At 47.7% G+C, this 24,013-nt stretch overlaps 3 protein-coding genes across 3 annotated transcripts; all 3 read left to right on the top strand.

Annotated features, from left to right (window-relative positions):
* Positions 1-4,830: 4,830 nt before the first annotated feature.
* atp1b1b (ATPase Na+/K+ transporting subunit beta 1b) lies at positions 4,831-9,295 on the top strand. Its single transcript, XM_029521998.1, has 6 exons — positions 4,831-5,014; positions 6,618-6,746; positions 7,271-7,426; positions 7,510-7,694; positions 7,779-7,862; positions 7,942-9,295. The coding sequence occupies exons 1-6, from the start codon at positions 4,924-4,926 to the stop codon at positions 8,200-8,202; spliced, it is 906 nt and encodes a 301-aa protein (XP_029377858.1). The 5' UTR covers positions 4,831-4,923; the 3' UTR covers positions 8,203-9,295.
* Positions 9,296-11,810: 2,515 nt separating this feature from the next.
* Positions 11,811-14,582, top strand: LOC115053394 (cyclic nucleotide-gated channel cone photoreceptor subunit alpha-like). Its single transcript, XM_029518053.1, has 7 exons — positions 11,811-11,860; positions 11,978-12,049; positions 12,136-12,192; positions 12,568-12,702; positions 12,868-12,969; positions 13,043-13,149; positions 13,222-14,582. The coding sequence occupies exons 1-7, from the start codon at positions 11,811-11,813 to the stop codon at positions 14,580-14,582; spliced, it is 1,884 nt and encodes a 627-aa protein (XP_029373913.1).
* Positions 14,583-15,178: 596 nt separating this feature from the next.
* On the top strand, positions 15,179-22,577 carry LOC115053386 (ubiquitin-protein ligase E3A). The gene is made up of 11 exons (XM_029518040.1): positions 15,179-15,437; positions 15,947-15,991; positions 16,359-16,663; positions 16,765-18,017; positions 18,095-18,239; positions 18,560-18,765; positions 18,848-19,012; positions 19,098-19,253; positions 19,342-19,415; positions 19,612-19,755; positions 19,841-22,577. The coding sequence occupies exons 1-11, from the start codon at positions 15,361-15,363 to the stop codon at positions 19,959-19,961; spliced, it is 2,691 nt and encodes an 896-aa protein (XP_029373900.1). The 5' UTR covers positions 15,179-15,360; the 3' UTR covers positions 19,962-22,577.
* Positions 22,578-24,013: the final 1,436 nt, after the last annotated feature.

Genomic DNA, 24,013 nt, shown 5'->3' with positions numbered 1-24,013 from the left:
GACTGTGGGTCAGAGTCTGAGTGTGTTGTGATATTTTCAGCTTGTGCCTGAAGGACATCATGGCTCTTTCTGCTCTACCTGTCAACAGGTGTTAATATGAGACAGCCAATGGCTGTCATGTCCAAGTCCTGGTCCTGGTCTTGGACCAACCAGGTAGAAATGCACACTAACAAGGTTTATTTTGAATAAATATGTTCATTTCCCGTAACCAATTAATGAAATTTAATGTTGCTAGTTCTGTTGTGATTTGGTCAATGTCCCGCTAACTCTGTGTTTCCTGGTTATTTTTTCTTCTTTTTAGAGACAGCTACCTTTGTGGTCAGAGGTCAAAGGTCAAGGTTACTGTGACCTGATGAAATTAAGGCACAAGGTCAAAGGTCACCTCTTCTTTGACATCTTCACTGGTTGCTGGAGGAGACCTGAACAGAGACCTGGATCTGACCTGGTCCTTCAGACAGAAGCAGGTCTTCGCTGTCACTGATCTTGGATCTTTATCTGGAGACATTTCATAACTATAGTGACGGTGACTATAAACTGCTCCTGGTTCAAAGAGCCAGAGCCTTTTGCTGCAGATCAGGTTATCTCTGCTGCTCAAACATTAACCATCACAGAATTATTGGAAGAAGACCATCTTGAACTTTGAACCAGCTGTCAAGCATCAGCTAAATATGAGTAAGATGGGGATTAATTTGTAACCAGAGCAAAATTTCACAACACCCTAAGGAGCCGCAATAATGAAAGTTTAATGGGCAGGCTGTAGTTACACAGTGGACACAACAGCTACACACTGACAGACACAAACTTGTGCGGCTTATAACACACTCAAGAAGAAACTTCAGGTGGAGGGGGCGGTGTTTAAACTCACCTCCAGCTTCACCTTCTGTTTCTCCTGTATTTAAATGCCCAAGTCGATGACAGAGGAGGAGGAGGAGGTGAAATGTAAGCAGCCTTATCCAGTTCCCACATTCCCCCCGTGGTGACATCACAGCGTGCTCCCAGGGGATCGGGTACCACAGAGTGGTGCAGACAAAAACAAACCTCACAGCACCAGCTTTGATAAAACCTGTCTTAACTGGAGCAGTTTTAATGTGTTTCCCTGATTTTATTTTATGATAAAATATTTGATTATAATTGATTAAACTATTAATAATGTTTGAATGGAGCCCTACAGATTAATAAACCTGTCTTGGTTTGACAGATCATCGTGTTTAGATGAGCAGGAAGTCATAAAGAAACTGATATAATGTATGAAACAATTTATTAAAACTCCTAAGTGTAAATATAATTACAGAATTAGTTTGTGAAAAACAGATGAAATTGTTATCAGCAATCATCAGCAAGTTTTTCAAATTGCCCTTAAACCTCACACACACACTCAGGCCTTTTGTACTGTTGTATCAGGGTAAGTGAATGAGGCCAGGAGCTGTTTTTATTATAATTCTTCTTTATTTATTGGTCTCCTTCACTAGAGGAGCAGGTTTGTTGAACAGGTTCTTCTCTCAGCTCTACACATTAACCAGAGAGAGAGCAAGTTTAAACTTTCCATTATTATTCTCTGTCAATCATTGATGTCTTTATGGGGAGGAGACGTTAGACCTCAGACGTCTTCCTGTGTTTATGTTAATGACCCTCCCCTGCCCCATCTCCTCCACACACTGATTTAAACTAAGTCTAACTCTCTGGTCATTTTACAATCATAACTTCCGACCTTTGACTTTTTATTACTTTATTAATGTTAGTTAATAATTGATTTGTATCATTAGTTTAGCCCTATTAACCGTTCAGCGGTGATTATACTCCAAACATATCCTTGTCTTTAAAGCCTCTTTGTTCCGTGAGTCATGTCCCCATGATGAAGGGTTTCCTTTGGATATGAAGAGCTCATGGGGGTGATGGGAAGAAGAAGGAGCCTTCAGCTGGAGGTAAATAATGAGGCCTGTTCATGATATCTGTGTGCGGACTTCAGCTGGCTCTGTGGCCTCGGGCCTCAGATGACTGATATGTAAAATGCAGATTATCATATTTAATGTGCAGAGGTCCGAGTCCCAGACCTTCTTTATGTTGGCTGACAACACGCTTTCTCCCTGCAACAAGACGCACATTGACATTCCTCCATGTTTCACCTGTAAACAGCTGCCGGGACACTCTGAAGGTCAGGGGACATCTGAAACCTGATCCAGAGTCCTCTGTAATCTAAACCCTGATTCTGCTGCTGCATCTGAGAGGAGCAGTCAAACAGAGGCAGGAACAGGGGTCACACCAGGGGTCACAGCTCAACCGTGGCGTGGCCTAGCTTAGCATAGATGCTAACATGATGCAATATGACATGCACTGTGAGACAATGTGCATCGACAGACATCTGGATCTGGCCCTTTAAAACCAAAAGCTCCACAGTGTTTCATTCTGTAGAATGAACAGAGTGTTTTATAATCCTCAGCTTCTTCTTCTTTGGTCACGAATTAACCTCTTTGACCCTGAGAGCAGAGCAGAGGTGGATCACTATGAAGCGGACAGACGGTTCTGCTTTGTAAAGTCTACAACATGGAGACAGGAAACAGGATGACATCATGATCCCCAGATCTTTGTCCGTCATGAATGATCTGATTCATCTCATGCGAGACAATCGTCAGCACTGTCGGGATCAAAAATCAATGTTTTGCCTTTATTTGCCCACACTGGTTCATGCTTTTTCCCCACAATAAGTTTGCGGGTTCAATTTGCGGCCTGGGGCCTCCAAAGACGTCATGTTTGGGTTCATGAGTGACTGTCTCTGTGGTGGACTGGAGACCTGTCCAGGGCGACCCCGGCCCTCGCCCAGAGGGAGCTGGGATTGGCTGCAGGACCCCCCATGACTCGGAAACGGATAACCAGCAGAAGATGAAGCAGGAGACTCGCTGCTGACATTGTGTCACACTCATGTTTTTGACCCGAATTTCATCCCATCGTCACATGATTAACTCCACAGTGCTTTGATGTCTGGTCCTCAGAGGGTGAACCTTGTGGTTTCAGTACTTTTCATTAACACATAGCTGCTAAGATGATTACTTCCCTGTGAGCATGGATTAGCATGCTAAGATGAAGAGCAGCACCTTTACAGCTCAGTTCCTCTGCAGGTCTGTGTCCCATCAGGGTTCCACACCCGGGTCATGGATACCAGGTTGGCAATCAGATACTGAAACTCATCTTTGAATGCACACTTACTTGTTCCGGTGTCAAAGAAGAGTCGCTCTCACCTTGAGTCCACCCTCCCCCATCCACCCTCACACCGTACACAAGTTTATTGTGTACACATGCTGAAGAAAGGCAGCAGCAGTGTAGGTGCGGTCGCCTTCAGACACCGGGTTGTATCATTAGAGAATTAACTGCTCCTCAAATCCCCATTACCTCCATCATACAGACAAGAAATGAGCCACTGTGCAGATCAGGACCAGGTCTGTCTCCTCACATGTCTGAAATAAAAAGGACATAAAACTCCAAGAAAAGGATCTAAAGAACTGATGAGGAGGAGGGTGGGTGAGGTTGAACAGGACAATCTGGTGCTTGCTGTCTCCCAGTCCCCAGCTGGTTTCCAGCAGATCCCAGCAGCCTGGACAGGAACTCTTGAGAGGTCACATGACCCGACATCAGCGAACACAGGAAGTGTTTCAGTGATTCCCTGGTGTATCACGGCGAGGACAGAGGGTGAGGGGGAGGAGCCAACTGCACGACAGGAGCAGGTCTGTCTTTCCGCCATCATGGGACTCAGAGAGAGGACTGGTCTCGACTTTGAGACAACCATCAGAGGTCGCAGCCTCCATGTTTACATTCCAACAAATGTACACAGCTCAAGAAACACAAAGGGCAACACGTTACTGAGCAATTACACACATACACACACATTAAGTGTGAAGTCAGACCATCTGCGTGTGTGCGCCAGTCAGGTGTTTGGTTTGGTTGGACTATGAAGACACATCCAGCCCAAACTTGGGCCTCATGGTGGAGTCTCCCCAGTTCTACGGCCCAAGTCTGGCCCCAACACGGTTCCCACATCTGGGCCGGACTCAGCCCTGACGCTGGGGTGTACACAGGAACAGAGGTTTTATTTTGCTCAGAGAGAAACTGGGTCACCATGTGGCCCCCATGAAATGCCCTTGGGACCCTGAAATAGAGACAGGCAGGATATATATACAGGTTTCAGCGTGTGTGTGTGTGTGTGTGTACTTGGCAGAGGTGTGTAACTAGAGCTTATTATCCCAGTTGGGGGGGGTGAGGACACCCACCCAGTTGGAGTGGGAACAGAGAGCCACAGCTCCGTCAGCGGGATGAAGTGATCAGTGTAATGACTGTTTTAAAGGCGTCCTGATTACAGGGTGTCGCTCTGAGCTCACACTCACTGAGACACAACAGCGTGAGCTCAGGGCCGGCGTGGCCCCCAGTCCAGAACCCAACGGGGGTCCAGAGCTGTGCCACGCTTCAGCCCGCATGTCCTGAAATATCACAGCCCAGATCCCTGCAGGAGTAAGGGGGGAGGGGTCAGGCAGTCCAGATTTTGAAGCATCCTCCATGATGCTCAGAGCAGAATCCTCATCTCTGCAGCCGCGGCTGGGAAACAGGCTCAGTGCACACTGCAGAGTGTGTGTGTGTGTGTGTGTGTGTGTGTGTGTGTGTGTTACACCATACCTGCAGACAGGCCCTGATATACATACTGTTAACCGCCTCTGCTTCTATAGGCGTCCTGTCCATCTTAGTGACGTCAGGGCTACGCAGGGCCTGGACACGCCCCCCTGTAGGTAAGTTGTGGGGACTTTCGGGCGGAGTCGGGGACGGACGGTTTATATTCAGGATCCTCCTGCAGCAGGAGCTGGATTCCGCTGCGACGGCCAGGAACGGCAGACGCCCGGAGGGGAGACCGACAGCAGGAGCGCGTTACCGGGAATTATCACGATGCCTTCGAATAAAGATGACGGCGGCTGGAAGAAGTTCCTGTGGGACTCGGAGAAGGGGGAGCTGCTCGGTCGGACCGGCAGCAGCTGGTGTGAGTATATTTCTTTATCCCGGGAATAAAGAAATGACCGAAAAGGGAACAGAGGAGCTTCTCTCACACCTGTTTGATTTGGCTTTGCTGCATCAAGCGGACGGACCTGGACCCGGTGACGTTAAAGGACCGGGTCCAGGTGTGAACCGGGGCCGTGACGTGGGCAGCCTGGGAGCCCGGCTCAGGTGAAGTTGCGTCGTGACGGTGAAGCAGAGGTCACTGTGTGTGTGTGTGTGTGTGTGTGTGTGTGTCCGCTGCGGTGCAGCTTATTGTTGGGGCAATGTTATCCTGTTGTGTGTGTGTGTGTGTGTGGGGGGGGGGGGGGCACAAAGGGTTAAAACTGCATCATAGTCCAAGGTGAGTGAAGGTGATCTGGCCTGAAGCGGGCCGAGGACCAGGACCATCGACCCGTATCGGTCTCTGTGATCAGGTGTCCTGTAATCTGAGGGACTCGCTCATTAACTCGACCTTTCAGCTCCTGTTTCTCCGACAGCGCCACTGCGCATGTCCTTGTGTGTATCCTCAATGTCAAACTGTTCTGGTCCCGTCCGGACTCCGGACTCCGGACGCTGCAGCAGCAGCGGGGGCTGCCGGGGATCAGGTCCCGGACCCTGCTCGTCCTTCTCGGGTCACCTGAATCGCCGATGCGCTCTCTGGATGTGCCATGCGCAGCGAGGCGCAGCGCCGTGCTGGGCTGCAGGACATCACCGGGACATGTCACATGTGTTGGACTCACATGGGAGGACCTGGTCCGAGCCGAGCTGCTGCAGGTCTGCTGTGACCCTTTGACTTTGTCCTGCAGAGCCTCATGCTGAGTCCGGACCCGGAGGAGCCAGCAGCTCCCTGCTCATTTCACAGTCACATTCCTTTGATCCGGACACACAATGGCGGCCCTGTCGTCCTGAATGGCGGCTTTGTGCTTCTCGTCTGACAGAGGAGACTGACTCCTGTTAGCAGGTTGTTGTCTGATAGAGTCCTTGGACCCGGATCAGTCCTTCTTCAGAAACACAATGATCACATCCAGAGTTATTGATCATGTTTGATCAGGTCTCACCTGAGGAGGTGTTTCCTCTGAGCTGTGACATCATATAAACTGTAGCCTAACAAGCTTTTTGTCACTCAGCTGTGATGTGCGCGCGCGCACACACACACACACACAGGAAGTGGAGGCGTGCAGGTGTGCAGCTGAGGTGAAAGTGGGGGTGGGGTTTGTGGATGGGTGTGGCCTGACCTCTCTGTAGTTATTCGTGACGGAGGGGATGGAGGGTGTTGCCATGGCGACTGGTGTCGGTGTCAGATTTAATCCGGTTTGTTTCCTCTTTAATGCACAAGGTGTTTTTTTTTTTGTTTGTTTGTTAAATACACAATCGCCATGGAAACACAAAGATGGTCAACCTGAGAACAGCTGACAGGTGAGACGACTCCACTCTTCATCATCATCATCAGCTGGTAGAGGAGATGTGCAGTCTGTTGCTCCTACATCTCCTATAGCCCACCTCTGTCAGTGACCCTGTGACCTTTGACCTGTCTGTGGGACATCCCCAGTAGAACCTAGGATGATTTTGTTCAGACCCCTGGCTGACATTCCTCTGTTCCTCCACAGTTAAGATCCTCCTGTTCTACGTGATCTTCTATGGCTGTCTGGCTGGGATCTTCATCGGGACCATCCAAGCTCTGCTGCTCACCCTCAGCAACTACAAGCCCACCTGGCAGGACAGAGTCGCCCCCCCAGGTAAGAATCCCCACCCACTTCCTGTCTGTCAGACGACTGAGCCGACATTAGAGCTGATTTAAACCAAATCCAGATGAAAAAAATCTGCAGATGTTAAAAAATGAAAATGAGTCTGAGCTGCTGATGATGGATGTTGTTTTGGAAATCAAACCATCATCCTGGTCCCAGAGCTGCCTCCTCTGTGTGTTCGCATCGCAGTTGCCATGGTGAGGGAGGCGAGCAGGGGGCTCTCGGGTCAGACTGAGCATGTGTGGGACAGTCTCAGAGGGTTCAGGTGCATCGTGGGTCACGAAGTCTACTGATCAGCATTTTCAAAGGAAGCAGCTCATCAGCTATTTTAACACACGAGTCACCTGAGATCCACCATCTGTCTGTTTGGTCAAGTCTGGGCCAAATTCAGCTGCTTCAGGAAGGAGCAGCTGAAATTGGATCTGACCTGACTCTGATCAGCTTTCATTTTTCCCACACAGCAGCTGTCCCTGAAAGGAGCACAATGGCTAGATTTTGTCTTGTTGTCCTTGCAGGTCTAACACACACCCCAATCTCAGAAAAGGCTGAGGTGGTCTTCAGCCTCAACGACGTGGAGACTTACCTGCCCTACGCCAAGGCCCTGAAGGACTTCCTGGTCAAGTATGACGATGATATGCAAAGGGACCAGATGAAGTATGAGGACTGTGGAGGTGGGTTTTCCTGTCCAGCCTATGTCCTGAGAAATGGACCAGAACCCAAGAGGCTCACTAACCTCCTCACTTCCTCCCTCCAGGGGAACCTGCAGAGTACAAGAACCGCGGTGACTTGGAGAGCGACGTGGGCATCAGGAAGGCCTGCCGCTTCCCCAGGAGCCTCCTGGGTCCCTGCTCCGGCCTCGAGGACCGCGAGTTCGGGTTCAAGGAGGGGAAGCCCTGCCTGATCGTGAAGCTCAACAGGATCGTCAACTTCCGCCCAAGGGTAATTATTTAAATGTTGAAATTCTCCCCAGTGTTGAATCTCATGAGAAAACAAAAAGCTGACCCCCCCCCCCCCCTTGTCCAGCCTCCAAGCTCCAACGAGACCATCCCTGAGGAGGCCCAGTACAAAGTCCGGCCCAACGTGATCCCACTCTACTGCACCAACAAGGTACGTCCCGTATTCTGCTGTGGTTTCTCTTTGCTCTGCAAGCTCCATCAGTAACATGTTCTTCTCCTGGCTCCCTCAGAAAGAGGAGGATGCCGGGAAGATCGGAGAGATCAAGTACTACGGCATCGGCGGCGGCTTCCCCCTGCAGTATTACCCCTACTACGGCAAGCTGCTGCACCCCCAGTACCTGCAGCCGCTGGTGGCTCTGCAGTTCACCAACCTGACGCAGAACACCGAACTGCGCATCGAGTGCAAAGTGTTCGGGGACAACATCAACTACAGCGACAAGGACCGCTACCAGGGACGTTTTGACATCAAGATCCAGGTCAACAGTTTATGACTGTGATCAGAACCGTGGCACTTTGTCTGACCGCCCCCACGCATCCACACCAACCAAACCGAACCCCCCATCCACCGTAGGAGACGCTCAGTGAGGGTGGTAGGTCATAGCGGTTAAATCAATCACAATAGCCCTGAATGAATCATGAGAGAAACCTGCTAGAGGACCGACGTTAATGTGCTTTCTCCCCCTCGCTTCATTTCTGTCTGCAGTAGAATGTAATTTAGAGGAAGAGTAGAAATAGGCCTAATAAATATTTATTCAGCTGTAACAGACGTTTCACCGGCCATGGCCCATGGGACGTGTCATCACTGCTGTAAAGTGTCTTCATCCCCTCCTGCCGCCGCCGCCGCCGCCGCCCTGTGGCTTCAGTAGATGTTTTTGGAGTGTGCAGTAGTTTCACCTCCCCGTTCATCGTCTTCTGTGTGCGAGCTTTAGCAGCTGTAGACGTGTGTGTGAAACATGAACACACACTCCACTTCCTTCATGACTGAGATGGTTGGTGCGTCGTGTGATGAGGAAGCTGCACTCCAGGGAACTTCTATCCTCTTTTAGTTCACGTCCCTGCTGATCTCGGGACGTCGTCTTTAGTGCTTTGTTGAATCAATGTGATGGGTTTTATTTCCTCCTTCATGCCTTTGACCTTCTTTTTTGATTCTTGTCTTGAATGTAAAGTTGAGTGTGCGGCCTGCTGTGAGGGCAGTGGTGCTAACCCGGGTGTTTGTTGTGTTTCTGGCTTCATCACACGTCGTGATGGACCTCCTGAATGTTTTAGCCATTAAACATGGTGGAAAAATTTTATATTTATGCAGCTGTACATTTTGTTTCTTTGCAGAATATTTTCATGTATAAATGCAAAACCAAAGTGAGGGAAGTCTTGATCAGAATAAAGTGGGATCATCACGTTCAGTGTCTTGTCTCGCAGCCTTTCACTGGTGACCTCTGGGTCTGTGATGAATGCAGCCGGTGCAGAGTGAACAGGTTCATACGAGTTCTTCAGGTGGATCAGGACACTGGCTTTACTGTTCGCAGGATCTGTTCATCCACCTCTGTCATTCACTCAAAGATAGAAACAAATAAAATTATAATGGACCTTTATTGTCTCTGTGTGTGTCTGTCTACTCTTTGTGGTTTCAAGGATCGACCACTGTGGCTTTTGTAATTAAAAGCATTTGTCAGGTTCACATGAATACATTTCTACAGTAATATATTCTATTGTCATGCAGAAATATATTCACGCAGCTGAATATATTTCTGCAGGGTCATCAATCATCAATAATTTTGTACTTACAGAGCAGGTCCTGAAACACTTGGGCAGGCAGCCATCTTCATCGACCAGCAGAGTGCAAAGGGGAGAGAGAGTTTGTCGAACTCTATAATAAACATTAACAGTATTAGTTATTAATTATAACACATTTATCAGCAGGCCAAAATTTGGTCTCAGATGTCTCATAAATAGAAACATTCTTACCTGAGCTTTGACAGATCATGTTGGAGACTCGTACCAGACTGTTCCAATATTTTCATTTTGATTTGACTGATTGTTCCTTTTTTGTTCCTGTGAACAGCAGGGGGCAGGCGAGGAGCATCACCCGTCAACACCAGCTCAGGTGTCACGTCCTGAGGTCACAGAAGTCACGTGTTGGAGTTGAGAATTATGTCACAGTTTCATTTCAGCTTTTCAGGGTCAAATCCAAACTTTATCAGCTCTGATAAATGCCAGAGAATCAGAGAAAAACCTGTGCAGGTGAGTCTTGGCTGACGTCATCCTGTTTCCAGCTTTTCAGATGAGGAGGAGGATGAAGATGTCTCCTGGGAGCCCTGGCATTTAATTGGGGGACTCGAGCAACCGCTGCCTGTCAGCAGGTTGTTAACACATCAGAGACTCAGGTGATGCATGCTGGGACACATCACAAACAACCTGCAGCAACTCAGTATTTATAAAAGTGATTAGTCAGATCCCTGCAGGAGCTCAGATATTACATTACACCCTGTTCTTTCACTTAACCATTCATCCATATTAAACATATTCAACATCACAGAATCACTCACATGCTTTATGATAGCTCTATATTTCATAATGGAAGTGTCATAAATTATGTTAATATCATCTTTTATACTGAGTTATTACAAAGATATTTATGTTTACTGACTAACAGAGTGAGGAGGCATTAACAGATTACAGCTAATCTCATTTACATCAGATAATCTAATCCACACACGCCTGAGGTCAGAGGTCAGCATCGTTTTTAGTGGTGGATCAATGAATATGTGTGATGAATGTGCTGGACCAAACAAATCCTGATCAGGACCAGTTGAGGTTTCAGGGCTGATCTTGGAAACAAATACCTGATCATGATGCAGGTACAGACAGGATCCCCGATCCAGCTCCAAAGGGGTCTGTCTGCTCTCTTTTGGCTCCTCAGTCCTGGTGGATTAGGCTGTTTGCTGGAGGATTGTCCTGGTCCCTCCTAAGAGCTGCAGGTGGATCCTGGTGTCTGACTTTAGCTAAGAGGATTTACTCAGCCTGGAAGGAATATAAATAAAGAGACAGCTCGGAATCCAGTCAGTACTGCTCATCACTCAGTTCTTGGATCAGTTCTGGATGCAGTGAATCAGTTCAGTTTGGTGATTACGAGGTCTGTATTAAGAGCATCCTCTGTTGCCATGGTGATGCTGATGATCAGAAAATGATCTTAAGATTCAGGTTGGATCACCATCTCCCATCAGACTTTGCTTTATCAAACACGAACACAGGAAGTGATGTTTGCAAACACCACATCAGCTGCTTGTGCATGATCTTTCATTCCAAATGATGAAAAACACAATGTTGTGTTTATGATTTCAACATGATGGAGGGGTTGTGTCTGCTGACTTCTGAAGCTCTACTGTTTTGTCCCCTCCCCTCCCCCTGACTGCGGGGAGGTGGAGCAGTGTCAGTGAACAGAAGAAGCTCCTGCACAGCAGAGGATGCTTTTGTCCACAGGAGTGTTAGAAGACTCACATCAACTGTGGGATCTGTACTCCTGGACCTAGGACTGCTGCACCAGGACCACTAGACCAGGACTGCTGGAGTCCTAGGTCCCCTGTTGAATGGGAAGGAGGAGGAACAGCTACCCCTGAATTCTTTCCACTGTTGGGACTTCATTGCTCACTTTCAGGTAAACTACAGTTACACACCAACTGTTGGTGTTGTCGCTTTTTAACTGAGAGAAAAGAGAAACTGTGAGCTTCAGACACAACTGAAGGTCTAATTTTATCTGAAGTAATCTGGGAGAGGAGGATTTGAGTTAACGGCGCTGAAAAAGACACAGGCAGGGCTAATGAGACTAAGGACGGGTGGATATGTTTGTCCCACCTGCTGACTCAGGACACAAAACCATCCCATCACTTCAGAGTCTCCTCTCTTACTAAAACCTGGTCCTGGTCCAGCTCGAGAAGCCTCGGATAGGCCGGTGTATATTCCAGTGCAGGTGTAGACATGGTGGAGTGAAACCTGCTGAGGTGGAGCATCAGCTCTTTAGCAGCTCCATGACGGTTCACCCACAGACAGGACTATCCAGGATGAACTCCAGATCATACTGACTGTCTCCCATCTCACCAGGCTGATGGACACCCAGGATCAGACATCTTCCACGGGGACAGGACTCCTGTCCAGGTGAGTCTCACTTGCATGTCACCTGAGAGACAGCAGGAAGTAGACACACCGCAGTGAGAGTGATTGTATTGTGTATTTCATCTGAACCAATGGTGTCATTGTGATCCGTTTTCTGAGGCTCACCCACATGAGGAGCAGAGTTGGCCCTGCAGAGTCCAGGTCAGAGGAGAACTTGAGGACCAGGAGCAGGTAAGTTTGGGCAACAGGGTTCAGCTTTCCTCTCAAACACTGAGCAGCCATGTTGACTGATGTCATACTGTGTGGTGGTCTTGCAGTGACAGTCGGTCGTCTCTGGCTGCACAAAACATGAACAACAGCAACAACAATGATGGGTAAGAGAGACAAGACACACATCTGGATATATTATCATATTTGGACAGCTTCCTTGTTGTTAGACCCTTTAAAATTAGGTTACCTTGAAAAGTTTAGGGAGGATGAAAGGCGAAGGTTTTCAAAAAAGTGTCATGGCAGCCACTGTGGCACTGATCTGTGAAGCACTTGGTGTAATGTCTCCCTCTGGAACACACTAATCAAGTGACTGATGATGGAGGGATCACAGCTCTGGGATGGATGAAGAACCACAGATATGTTGCATTAGAGTGCCTCCTGCAGGCTGACTGACTGTACTGAATGTCAAATTGATAAAAAATGAACCCTGTCTGGGTTTCCAGAAAAAAGGATGACAAGAAGGACGACAAAAAAGATGACAAGAAGGACGACAAGAAGGATGACAAAAAGGATGACAAGAAGGATGACAAGAAGGACGACAAGAAGGATGACAAGAAGGACGACAAGAAGGATGACAAGAAGGACGACAAGAAAGATGACAAGAAGGAGGAACCGTAAGTGCCACTTCTTATTTTTCACTTTTATAAATCAGGCATCTTGCTCTCAGTGCGACTGAACTCATATGAGATGAAGGTAGAAACATTGTTTTTCTTGTCAAAAAGTCACATTTTCATTCATAAAGACAAGCTGAAGTTTACCTTCCTCTGACTCTCATTCAGGAAGGAGGTGTGGATCATGGACCCGGCCACAGACCTGTACTACTACTGGCTTTGCACCATATCGGTCCCAGTCTTCTACAATCTGATGCTGCTGGTGGCCAGGTCTGAATTCACTGCCTTTGGTTTGTCCTTTTTGCTCTTGTTGTTCCTGAAGTCCTCATTGTCTTCCCTTTAGGGCTTGCTTTAATGAGCTGCAGTACTCGTACACGACCATGTGGATGACTCTGGACTACATATCAGATGCCCTTTACTACGCTGACACGTTTGTGAGGGCCAGGACAGGTGAGGGATTAGAAATTAGGTGAATTTGTGACGTTAGTGATTCAGATATTGATGCTTTTGTCGTGTGTTCAGGTTTTCTGGAGCAAGGACTGCTTGTAAAGGATGCAAAGGTCCTGAAAGAGAAATACACAAAGACTCGTCAGTTCAGATTGGACATCATATCCATGCTTCCCACTGATATTGTGTTTTTCCAAATTGGAGTAGACAACCCAGAGTGGAGGTTCAACCGTCTCTTCAAATTAGCCCGACTCTTTGAGTTCTTCGATCGGACTGAGACACGGACCAACTTCCCAAACATATTCCGAATTGGTAATCTTGTACTTTACATCATCATCATCATCCACTGGAATGCATGTCTCTACTTCGCCTTCTCCAAAATACTCGGCTTAGGCTCAGACACCTGGGTGTATCCAGACATGAGGAAGTATCCAGAGTTTGCTCGTCTGGCCCGGCAGTACATTTACTGCTTTTACTGGTCTACACTCACACTGACCACGATCGGAGAGACGCCTCCCCCGGTCCGAGACATTGAATACTTCTTTGTGGTGGTGGATTTCCTCACAGGGGTTCTGATTTTTGCTACCATTGTAGGTAATGTTGGTGCCATGATTTCCAATATGAGTGCTGCCCGTGTGGAGTTCCAAGCTAAGATTGACTCGATTAAGCAGTACATGCAGTTTCGAAAGGTCACCAAAGACCTGGAGGCAAGAGTGGTGAAATGGTTTGACTACCTGTGGACGGAGGACAAAACCTGTGATGAGAAGCAGGTACTGAAAAATTTGCCAGACAAGCTCAAGGCTGAGATCGCCATCAATGTACATCTGGAGACCCTGAGTAAAGTGCGCATCTTTCAAGACTGTGAAGCAGGTTTGCTCATCGAACTGGTTCTCAAGCTCCAGCCTCAAGTTTTCAGCCCTGGTGACTACATCTGTAAGAAGGGGGACATTGGCAGGGAAATGTACATCATCAAAGGAGGAAAACTGGCTGTAGTAGCAGACGATGGGGTGACTCAGTTTGTGGTTCTCAGTGATGGGGCGTACTTTGGAGAAATCAGCATCCTGGGTATCAAGGGCAGTAAGGCGGGAAACCGAAGAACTGCCAACATCCGAAGCGTGGGCTACTCTGATCTGTTTGCCCTGTCCAAAGATGATCTGATGGAGGCACTCATTGAGTATCCTGACGCTAAATACGCTCTGGAGGAGAAAGGGCGAGCCATCCTGATGAAAGACAATCTCATAGATGAGTCTCTGGTTGCTGCTACAGATTCCAAAGACCTGGAAGACAAAGTTAACCAGATTGAAGCCAGTTATGAGGTCATGTTAGCCAAATTTCAAAAGATGGTGAACCAGTATGCATCGTCTCAGCGAAAACTCAAGCAGCGTCTCACTAATATTTCAAATCAGGTCCGGACAGTCAATTATGACCCAGAGTAGAGCCGACTTGATCCACCCAATGGTAGAGTAGGTCTGTGCACACGATCCGAATACCGTGAGCATCAAATTGAGGTCAGATTCAGTCTTGTTTACTTGCTCCTTTAAACAGATATTCTGTCATGTAAACTTTGTTTTATTAAAGTATATTGATTGGTCTGAAAACTGAAATGTGATGATGTCATTGAATGACTTTTAGCCCCATCACAGTGTGGATCTTCTTCTCAGCAACCAGAAAACTGCCTGAAGCAAAAAAAAAAAAAAAAAAAAAAAAAGTTGTCAGATGTTCATAATAAAGATGCTTTCACTATGTACCTAAACTTGGTTGAGATGAGGATGGCTATCTTATTTTCTTCCAAGTTTATAAAACTCAAAAGTTCAGTCATCTGTGATGCGCTCTCTTTTATATGTCCAGATCAAACTATGTGAAATAAACAATCGTTCTTCTGCTCTATAAAAGCTTTGTAGTTATTTTCCTGTTGAATTCTGGTTCTTCAGTAATTTTGTGGTGAGGTTAGTCCAGTTCCTCATTTCTTCCTGATCCGCCGGGTCTTGTAGTTGGGGCGCTGGAGCGCAGTGCATTGTGGGAGGAAGCCTGATGGACAAGTCAAGATGGCCGCGGACCTGAGGCAGGGTGAAGAGCCTGCGGTGGGAAGGCCCTGAACTGAAAACCCGCTCACTCCCGAACCGTCGCGCTGCTGCAGCGGAGCTCAGCCTGTGAAGGGGCCGGCACATCCACCGACAGCCGCAGGATAACAAACCACTGAGGAGAAAGTCTCGTATGAATTCCGACGAGAAGGAGGACTGTGAGTGTGCGCCACCACAGGCCGAGACCAGCCCGGCAGGAGGACCAGAGAGGTGGGGACGCTCTCAGGAAAGAGCCGCGGATGCTCACAGCTAGCACGGCTAACTAGCTGGCCAGCTGCTGCTAGCCGTCAGGATGCTGCTGCTCTGTGGTTAATATTGGTGGATCTATTCTCAGCACCTCACAGGTGTTGGCTAGCAGCATGAAGACGTGATAATCAATTTAAATGTGGAAGTCACAGTTTTGCATGAATAATACTTAATATACGGCCGGCGTGCTTGCAGTAGCTGTTATGTTAGCATGCTAAGTGAGCGTCAGGGGGGACCTGACATTTCTGCTGCTTCACGTCATGTCAGAGGTTTATTGTAAAAAGGTTCACGTATCAACGAGCATCTATTAAATAAAACGGACTGTTGTTGAGGCGGTGTAGCTGTAACCTCTCTGCTTTGGCACAGTGTCTTTAGTTCTGAGCTAGCAGCGGTTTTATTATGCTGATGCTCCAACAGAGTCTGGTTTCAGCTGCAGTCAACATGTCACACCTCTGCTGTGTTTGTCTCTGTAGAGAATACGAGGAGCCTGAAATAGAAAACCCAGAAGCAAGCCGGATGTAAGTCCACACTCAACCACATCGGTGTTTTTGACGGGAACACCTTCACTATCATGTGATCATGTGTGCACAATGGGTCATGACAACAACAGCACAAAGTGGCTCCAGCATGCTACTGTTTTCCTCCATCTGCAGCCCTGGACATTGTGCATTTTAGTAATCAAATGACAATAGTTCAGTTTATCAGCAGCGGACAAATCGTGAATGTTCTGACTGTTAAATTGTCAGGAATCACCCATAACTCATCCATATCTAATTTAAGAATCAAACTGTTTCTGATTTGTAAATAATATTTGCCAACAACTTGTGACAGTGTCAGGATTAAAAAAAAAAAAAATCTTCTAATGTGCGTCACCTCTGAATACAGGAAGCGAGCGGCTGCCAAACATCTAATAGAGCGCTACTACCACCAGTTAACGGAGGGCTGTGGGAATGAGTCCTGCTCCAACTCATGGTGTGCCTCGTCTGTCGGCTTCAACCGCATGGATAATAATGCGGCGGCGGTCAAAGCCTTGGAGCTCTACAAGGTCAACGCTAAGCTGTGTGACCCCCACCCTTCGAAGAAGGGCACCGCCTCGGCGTACTTGGAGAGCGGCGCTCACAGCAACTCAGCATGCAGCAACAGGAAGATGAACCACAAAGATGTCCACTCTGTACGGGACAATTTCAAAGGTGAGTTTATGAAGGACATTCAGGGGCTTCACTGTGCTGATGGATCGAGCTGGATATACTTCCTCCGAATTTAACCATGTTACGTGTGCTTCTGTGTGTAGATGTGAACTACCTGACAGAGGAGAAGGTCTACGAGATCTTGGACATCTGTGGAGAGAAGGAGGATTACTCGCCTCTGATCAGGGTCATAGGTCGAGTCTTCTCCAGTGCAGAAGGCTTGGTACAGAGCTTCCGCAGGTCCAAGCCTCACACAAAGGAGGAGCTCAAGTCGCTCCAAGGTAAGGATGAGGACAAAGACGAGGACGAGAAGGAGGCAGCTGCCTGCTCTGCTACAGCGATGGAGGATGACTCTCCCGCCTCCTCTTCATCGTCAAGGCTTGGCGAGGGCTCCTCAGGGGAAAACGATGTCCAGAAACTGGCTCCTGATGAGGTGTCAGTGGACATTGAAGCAGTGCGCCGGGTATATGGGCGCCTGCTGTCCAATGAGAAGATTGAAGCCGCCTTCCTGAACGCACTGGTTTACCTCTCACCCAACGTAGAGTGTGACCTGACGTACCACAATGTGTATTCACGAGACCCGAACTACCTGAACCTGTTTGTTATAGTGATGGAAAACAGCAACCTGCACAGCCCTGAGTACCTGGAGATCGCACTCCCACAGTTCTGTAAGGCCATGAGCAAACTGCCTCTGGCGGCACAGGCAAAGCTGGCGCGTCTGTGGTCGCACTACAGCGCAGAGCAGATCCGGCGTATGTTGGAGACCTTCCAGCAGCTCATCACCTACAAGGTGATCAGTAACGAGTTCAACAGCCGCAACCTGGTCAACGATGACGACGCAGTAGTGGCGGCCACCAAGTGCTTGAAGATCGTCTACTATGCAAATGTGCTGGGCGGCGACCTCGACATGGAGCACAACGAGGAGGAGGATGAGGAGCCCATCCCTGAGTCCAGTGAGCTCACTCTACAGGAGTTGCTGGGTGAGGAGCGGCGGAACAAGAAGGGCCCCCGGGTGGACCCGCTTGAGACCGAGCTGGGGATCCGCACCAACGACTGTCGGCGGCCGCTCATCCCCTTCGAGGAGTTTGTGAACGAACCTCTGAACGAAGTGCTGGAGATGGACAAAGACTACACTTTCTTTAAAGTGGAGACTGAGAATAAGTTCTCCTTCATGACCTGCCCCTTCATCCTGAACGCCGTCACCAAGAACTTGGGCCTGTACTACGACAACCGCATACGCATGTACAGCGAGCGGCGAATCACTGTGCTCTACAGCCTGGTGCAGGGGCAGCAGCTCAACCCTTACCTGCGTCTCAAGGTCCGCCGAGACCACATCATTGATGACGCTCTGGTCAGGGTACGTGTCACACCGAAGTGAGCGCTCCCTGTGGCTGAATGTGGTTTGCTGAGTGTGTCTTTACCGTGTCTCTGCAGCTGGAGATGATTGCGATGGAGAATCCTGCAGACTTGAAGAAGCAGCTGTATGTGGAGTTTGAAGGAGAACAAGGTGTTGATGAAGGAGGTGTTTCCAAAGAGTTTTTTCAGCTGGTGGTGGAAGAAATCTTCAACCCAGACATTGGTGAGAAAACACACCGCAGCCAGACTCTTTGACTGCAGCATTGCTGCTTTACTTCTGTGTCCATCAATTCTCATCCTCCATCTATGACAGTGATGGAGGGAAGGAAAAAAAAAATCAGTTAAAGCACATCTAACTTTTCTTTGGCTATTCTGGTTTAAGTCCACTTTAAGACACTTAAAGTGTTAAACATCTATCAAAACTCTTGAACTAGACTTAATTCACATGTCAAAAGTCTGAGCGTTTACCTGTGATGAAGCAGCGCCTGATTGGCTGCTGCCGGCTGTTTTAATCCTTCACATCTTTGACTCTTTCCCTTAAAGGCATGTTCACGTATGATGAGCGGACCAAACTGTTCTGGTTCAACCCGTCGTCTTTTGAGAATGAGGGTCAGTACACTCTGATCGGCATCGTCCTGGGCCTGGCCATCTATAACAACTGTATTCTGGATGTCCACTTCCCCATGGTGGTCTACAGGAAGCTGATGGGGAAGAAAGGAACTTTTAGGGACTTGGCTGACGCAAACCCGGTAAGATGCTCCTCACTGAAACAGGATTTGGTGCCGAAGTGAACTGAGCGGGGCTGAAGTTGCTCTGTGACTGTGTGTGCAGGTTCTATACCAGAGTTTGAAGGAGCTGCTGGAGTACGAGGGGAGCGTGGAGGAGGACATGATGATCACCTTCCAGATCTCCCAGACCGACCTGTTTGGGAACCCACTCATGTACGACTTGAGGGAAAACGGTGACAAGATTCCAGTGACGAATGAAAACAGGAAGGTGAGCAGAGCTGCTGTTGTCAGCACCTCTTTCCCTACCAAAACTTCAGACACCTACTGCCCCTGTTGTGTGTCTGTCTCTGCAGGACTTTGTGGCCCAGTATGCAGAGTACATGCTGAACAAGAGTGTGGAGAAGCAGTTCAAGGCATTCAGAAGAGGCTTTCACATGGTCACCAACGAATCGCCGCTCAAGTATCTGTTCAGGCCAGAGGAGATCGAGCTGCTGATCTGTGGGAGCAGGGTGGGACGATGCGCTGTCTCCTCAGTGTTGCTACAACACTTAGTTTGGATCAAGCTTCATTTCACTGTTTCTGTGTTGCTTCCTGCAGAATCTGGACTTCCTGGCTCTGGAGGAAACGACAGAGTATGATGGAGGCTACAACAGAGACTCTCGAATCATTAAGTAAGACTGGTGCATCTCAAAAAATGCTAATTTTGCCAAACAATGAATATTTAATTAATGAGTAAACTCATTCATAAAGCATAATTACCAGAGAAATAAGGGTGTCAGTGACAGTGTCGCATCGGGTAAAGCTGGCTCCGCCTCTTCTCTCTCCTCTTGTCTTGCTCTCTGATGTCATCTGTGTATTTTCCTGCAGGGAATTCTGGGAGACGTTGCACTCGTTCGGGGAGGAGCAGAAGCGTCTGTTTCTCCAGTTCACCACCGGCACTGACAGAGCTCCTGTTGGCGGACTGGGCAAACTGAAGATGATCATTGCCAAGAACGGCCCCGACACAGACAGGTGTGTGTCCTCTCTGACCTGTGTGTGTTGCATGTCTCTGGCCTGTGTCTAATGTGTGTCTCTGACCTGTGCTGCGTGTCTGCAGGTTACCAACGTCTCACACCTGCTTTAACGTGCTGCTGCTTCCTGAGTACAGCAGTAAGGAGAAGCTGAGGGAGAGACTGCTGAAAGCCATCACCTATGCCAAAGGGTTTGGCATGCTCTGAGCCCCGCCTCCTCCACACACACACAGACACACACGCGCGCACACACACACACGCACACACACTTAAAGGGACTCCTTCAGAACGCCCATCAAGCCCCGCCCCCGTACCAGACACCAGGTGACAAAGACAGGAAGAGGAAGTGAGTCATGAAGGAGGATGAGAAGTTGTGCCCCTGTAGTTTTCTCCTGTGCCTGCATCATCTACATCAGCCAGTAAGCACAGAGACTTCCTGATCAAAGCCCCGCCCACACATCCACGCCATGTGAATGTGCCCCCCGGCGCACACCACCCCTCCTCCTTTTCTATGTACAGAGAGGATCTGTTTCCTTACTATTTATTTCAAGGCTAGGTTGGTGATGTCATGCCTGTTCCCGCCCCCTGGTAGAAAAGGGGGAGGGTCAATATTAACTGTAAATTTAGGATGATGAATTAACGAGTCAATATAAAGAACAAAGATGTGTTAGTTTAGCCCTGAACGCCGCCGGCACAGCAAACTAGTCTTAGAGTAGACCTGAATACTGACCATTCCCCTCACAGCCTTCTGTCTCCAGCAGGTCCAGGTCCCAATCCTGGTTGTGGATCACACCATCAGTTCCTTCCTTTTCTGTTCAGTTCTGGGCCCATGTTCCTTTTCGGGAGGGGGGAGGGGCAACCACAGGTTAGACTCAAAAGTTGTCAGAGCTGTGTAAGTGCACTTAGACATTTTCAGAATGTTTGTTTGTGGCCACAGGGCGCCATGATTGTTTTGAAGCATTTTATTTCCATGTCTTCCTGTGTTGACGACTAAATAAACAGTATTTATATACGAGTGCGGTCGGGGGGCTCTGGCGGTCGACATGGAGCACGCTTACCTGGAAACTGAGCTCTCCTCGTGCCAACCTGCCGTCAGCTGATAGGGGACACCCAGGTAGCAGTCTGTGTTGGTAGTTTACGACTCTGTTTGAATAGACAACACACACGCACAAACACACACAACACATCTTTGGTCCCTGGTAGTCTTCAGTACACTGGACCTGGACATGGGGGGCCGGTGAGGACCAGCAGACCAGGGTCAGTCTCTGAGAGGCCCCTGATTGGATGAGATGTTTAAAGGGACAGTATTGTTAATTTAACTTTATTGTCAGATGAGAGTTTTAATATCGTCTCTGTGGACTAGAGACAAAATCTGACTCACAGTCACATTGTGTAGTTACCTGTGTCCCCTGACTCCAGGTCCGGGGCTGGACTGAGATCAGAGTACTGATCCTCTTTGACTGACTGTGGGAGGACGCCACCAGATCTGGATCAAACTGAACCACTGTCTGTAGAAAGTGTTGTCAGAATGAGTTGGATCACTGACTGTGACCCCCCCCCCCCCTCCTTCAGTTGAATGGGCTGTGAAGGTCATTCTCACTGTGAACAGCAGCATCGATCTGGTCTAGATGGTTACTCAAAACCTCTTGTCTGGAGGTAATGCAGTCGACGCGTTGTCTTCTTAGCTGAAAATCATGTGCAGGCAGATTCAGATTCATGTCAAACTGTCCTCGGTCTCAATGGATTGGCTTCTGTCCTTGTAGTCCAGTTGTGGTGGAACCATGTAGACTTTAATGGCTCAAGGTCTCCTTACTGCTTTTCAACCACATCTCACGGACCTGGTGGGTGGTCTCTGATGTCCAGGGTCAGAGGTCAACGATGAAGGAGACTTCTACACCTGACAGCAGAGACCACCTGGGTCACCTCCTGGTGTCAGGTGACCTTTGGTGTTTTGATGAAACCCAGGGATGTGGTTAGAAGCTTCCTTTGGTAAGGACCTGGATTATTTAACCCCTTTTGGTGGACCAGGACTCCTGAACGCCTCAATGTGGTCACACAGCTGGAGGGGACTTAAACGGTGACGGACTGTGGGAGGCTGAATCTGATGATACCCACCATGCAACATGGTTCTCACCCCATCCTGAGCCACCCCCCACCCCACCCCACCCCACCCATTATTTCCTAATCACCATGGTTACTGACCTGGGCTGAGCGTCAGCGGCCGTCTACGTGTGTTGGTGTGCATGTGGACGGTGGGGGATGATGCCAGCTGCCATTCAGTCCAGATCAGCTCTCAGCTGTTTGACATTACTCTGTACCTCCATTTTGTAATGTTGAAGATGCTGCTCACCTGAGCTCCGGGGAAGGTGAAAGGTCACCCTGATCTTGGAAAGGGAAGCAGTTCTCGGGAAATGGTTTGAGTGGACGGTAACTGATGAAAAGCTATAAAGTATTCAGTGTTGTGACAACATGCTAAATAAAGATGACTGCTTTTTTCCAACTCTCTTCGCCTTATCACCCTGATTCAGGTGCCTGGTTGTCATGGAAATGAGTCTTGCCGCTCTCTCATGCTAATGTGACGCTGATCAAAGGTGTTTGCACTTCCTGTGGAGACAGTCCAACCTGAGGGTGTTTTTTTGTTTTCCTGTTCCAACCATTTATCACAGTTCAGGGTGCTCAGGTCAACGGATGGACGAGTGTTTTCTCTGCAAGATGTCAAAGTACACAAACAGAAAAAAGATTAAATCAACTTGAAATATCAGCACTAATAAAGTCAAGTAAATCAAAATGATGATACTTCAGTTATTCATCCACCATTTTGGCATTTTATTTCTTTTATGGGATTAAAATTAGGAAGGACAAGGAATGACCTTTTGCTCTTTGTATTTTTGGATATCTGCATCTGTCCATATGTTAATTTACAGTTGAAGATTTAAAGCTAAATTAGTGACCAGGGACAAAATATAAGTAGAAATATGTACAATTCCTCTAAAAATGCATAATATATTTTTTAATTTACTAAAATGTTTCTGTATTAATGCTTATGTCATTGTTTGTCTCTCTTGAAATAGACTTCCCATGCACATAAGACAAAACTACAGTAAAATGCAGTGAAACTGCGCTAACATTAATTTCAACTATGGCATAAAGTTTGAAAAGTCTGGTTCTCAGTGGCCAAATCTTTGCTCAGATCAAACTACTTTTTAAAGAAAAAAAAGAGGAAAGAAATATAAGACAGCATCAGGTTAATTTTGGATCACAAAACCATCAGAAAAGGTTTTTAAAACATGACCACTGATGCTGGCAAGCGGTCCTGGTTCTCCTCCCTGACCTGATCTGTGTCGGGGTATTAGCTACACTTAGTGTAACTGAGCAGGCATTGGAATATAAAGATGGACTCGACGAGGCTTAGAAATTTAAATGAAATCTTATAAGTGTACATGTCCAGCTGGAAGTTAGGTAAAATGTTCCAAAACCTGGAGCATGCTCAATACTATCCCACCATATGCCTTCAAAGTAAAGTGCTTCCTCCCTGAATGAGGATCTATTAGGTCCACATGTCTCTGATTTTACACTTCATGTTTTTTAAATATTAAAGAGTCCAGAGTTAATCTGCAGGCGCTTAGAGGAGAATATGTACAGATGTTAACAAGGAAAAGTACTATTATAATAAACAGAGGTCAAGGTTTTAATCTGGGAAACTGGCTACAATTCGATACAATTCAATTTTTTTGTCAAAATTTGTTTAAAAAAAAAAAATCATTAATCAATGGAGAAATGAGTGGCGCAAAACGGGCAACCCACGTTGTCACGTTTTGCACACGACCCCAAAGTGAGAAGGGGCGGGGCGAGCCGAGCCGAGCCGAGCCGAGCGAGGACCGTCACCGACCGCTGCTTGGGAGACTTTTGACTAAGCAAAAGTAAGTAAGAAAAATGAATGAAAGGTGTGGTATTTAATGAATATTATCATTTAATCAAACATTTTATCCCACTTTACAGTTTGTGCCAATTTTAGACAACGTCCATCTGGGTCAGTTTCCGCCTTAGACCTTTAGATTCAAAACTGAGCCATTAGTATGTTATTAACGAGGAAAACACGGTTATTAACAGAACAGAAGAGTAATAATATTAGTATTAATGACTGTTCATTTGAATTTACAGCGACTTTGTAAATTTGGCGGAATTAGCCACCTTGCTAGCTAAGCAGGGGTTAGCATGTGTTAGCACAGGTGAGCTAGCGTTAGCTGGTGTATTTGACC

This window comes from Echeneis naucrates, chromosome 2 (genome assembly GCF_900963305.1).
Source record: "Echeneis naucrates chromosome 2, fEcheNa1.1, whole genome shotgun sequence".
Taxonomy (NCBI): Eukaryota; Metazoa; Chordata; class Actinopteri; order Carangiformes; family Echeneidae; genus Echeneis; species Echeneis naucrates.
Note: the sequence above shows the minus strand (reverse complement) of the source record. Positions and strands in the feature narration are given on the sequence as shown.

Coding starts and splice junctions, on each gene's coding strand:
- atp1b1b (XM_029521998.1), top strand. CDS start 4,924: ATGCCTTCGAATAAAGATGACGGCGGCTGGAAGAAGTTCCTGTGGGAC. Junction 6,747..7,270: donor GGACAGAGTCGCCCCCCCAG/GTAAGAATCCCC, acceptor TTGTCCTTGCAG/GTCTAACACACACCCCAATC. Junction 7,427..7,509: donor GAAGTATGAGGACTGTGGAG/GTGGGTTTTCCT, acceptor TCCTCCCTCCAG/GGGAACCTGCAGAGTACAAG.
- LOC115053394 (XM_029518053.1), top strand. CDS start 11,811: ATGGACACCCAGGATCAGACATCTTCCACGGGGACAGGACTCCTGTCC. Junction 11,861..11,977: donor GGGACAGGACTCCTGTCCAG/GTGAGTCTCACT, acceptor CCGTTTTCTGAG/GCTCACCCACATGAGGAGCA. Junction 12,703..12,867: donor GATGACAAGAAGGAGGAACC/GTAAGTGCCACT, acceptor ACTCTCATTCAG/GAAGGAGGTGTGGATCATGG.
- LOC115053386 (XM_029518040.1), top strand. CDS start 15,361: ATGAATTCCGACGAGAAGGAGGACTGTGAGTGTGCGCCACCACAGGCC. Junction 18,240..18,559: donor AATCTTCAACCCAGACATTG/GTGAGAAAACAC, acceptor TTTCCCTTAAAG/GCATGTTCACGTATGATGAG. Junction 18,766..18,847: donor ACTTGGCTGACGCAAACCCG/GTAAGATGCTCC, acceptor CTGTGTGTGCAG/GTTCTATACCAGAGTTTGAA.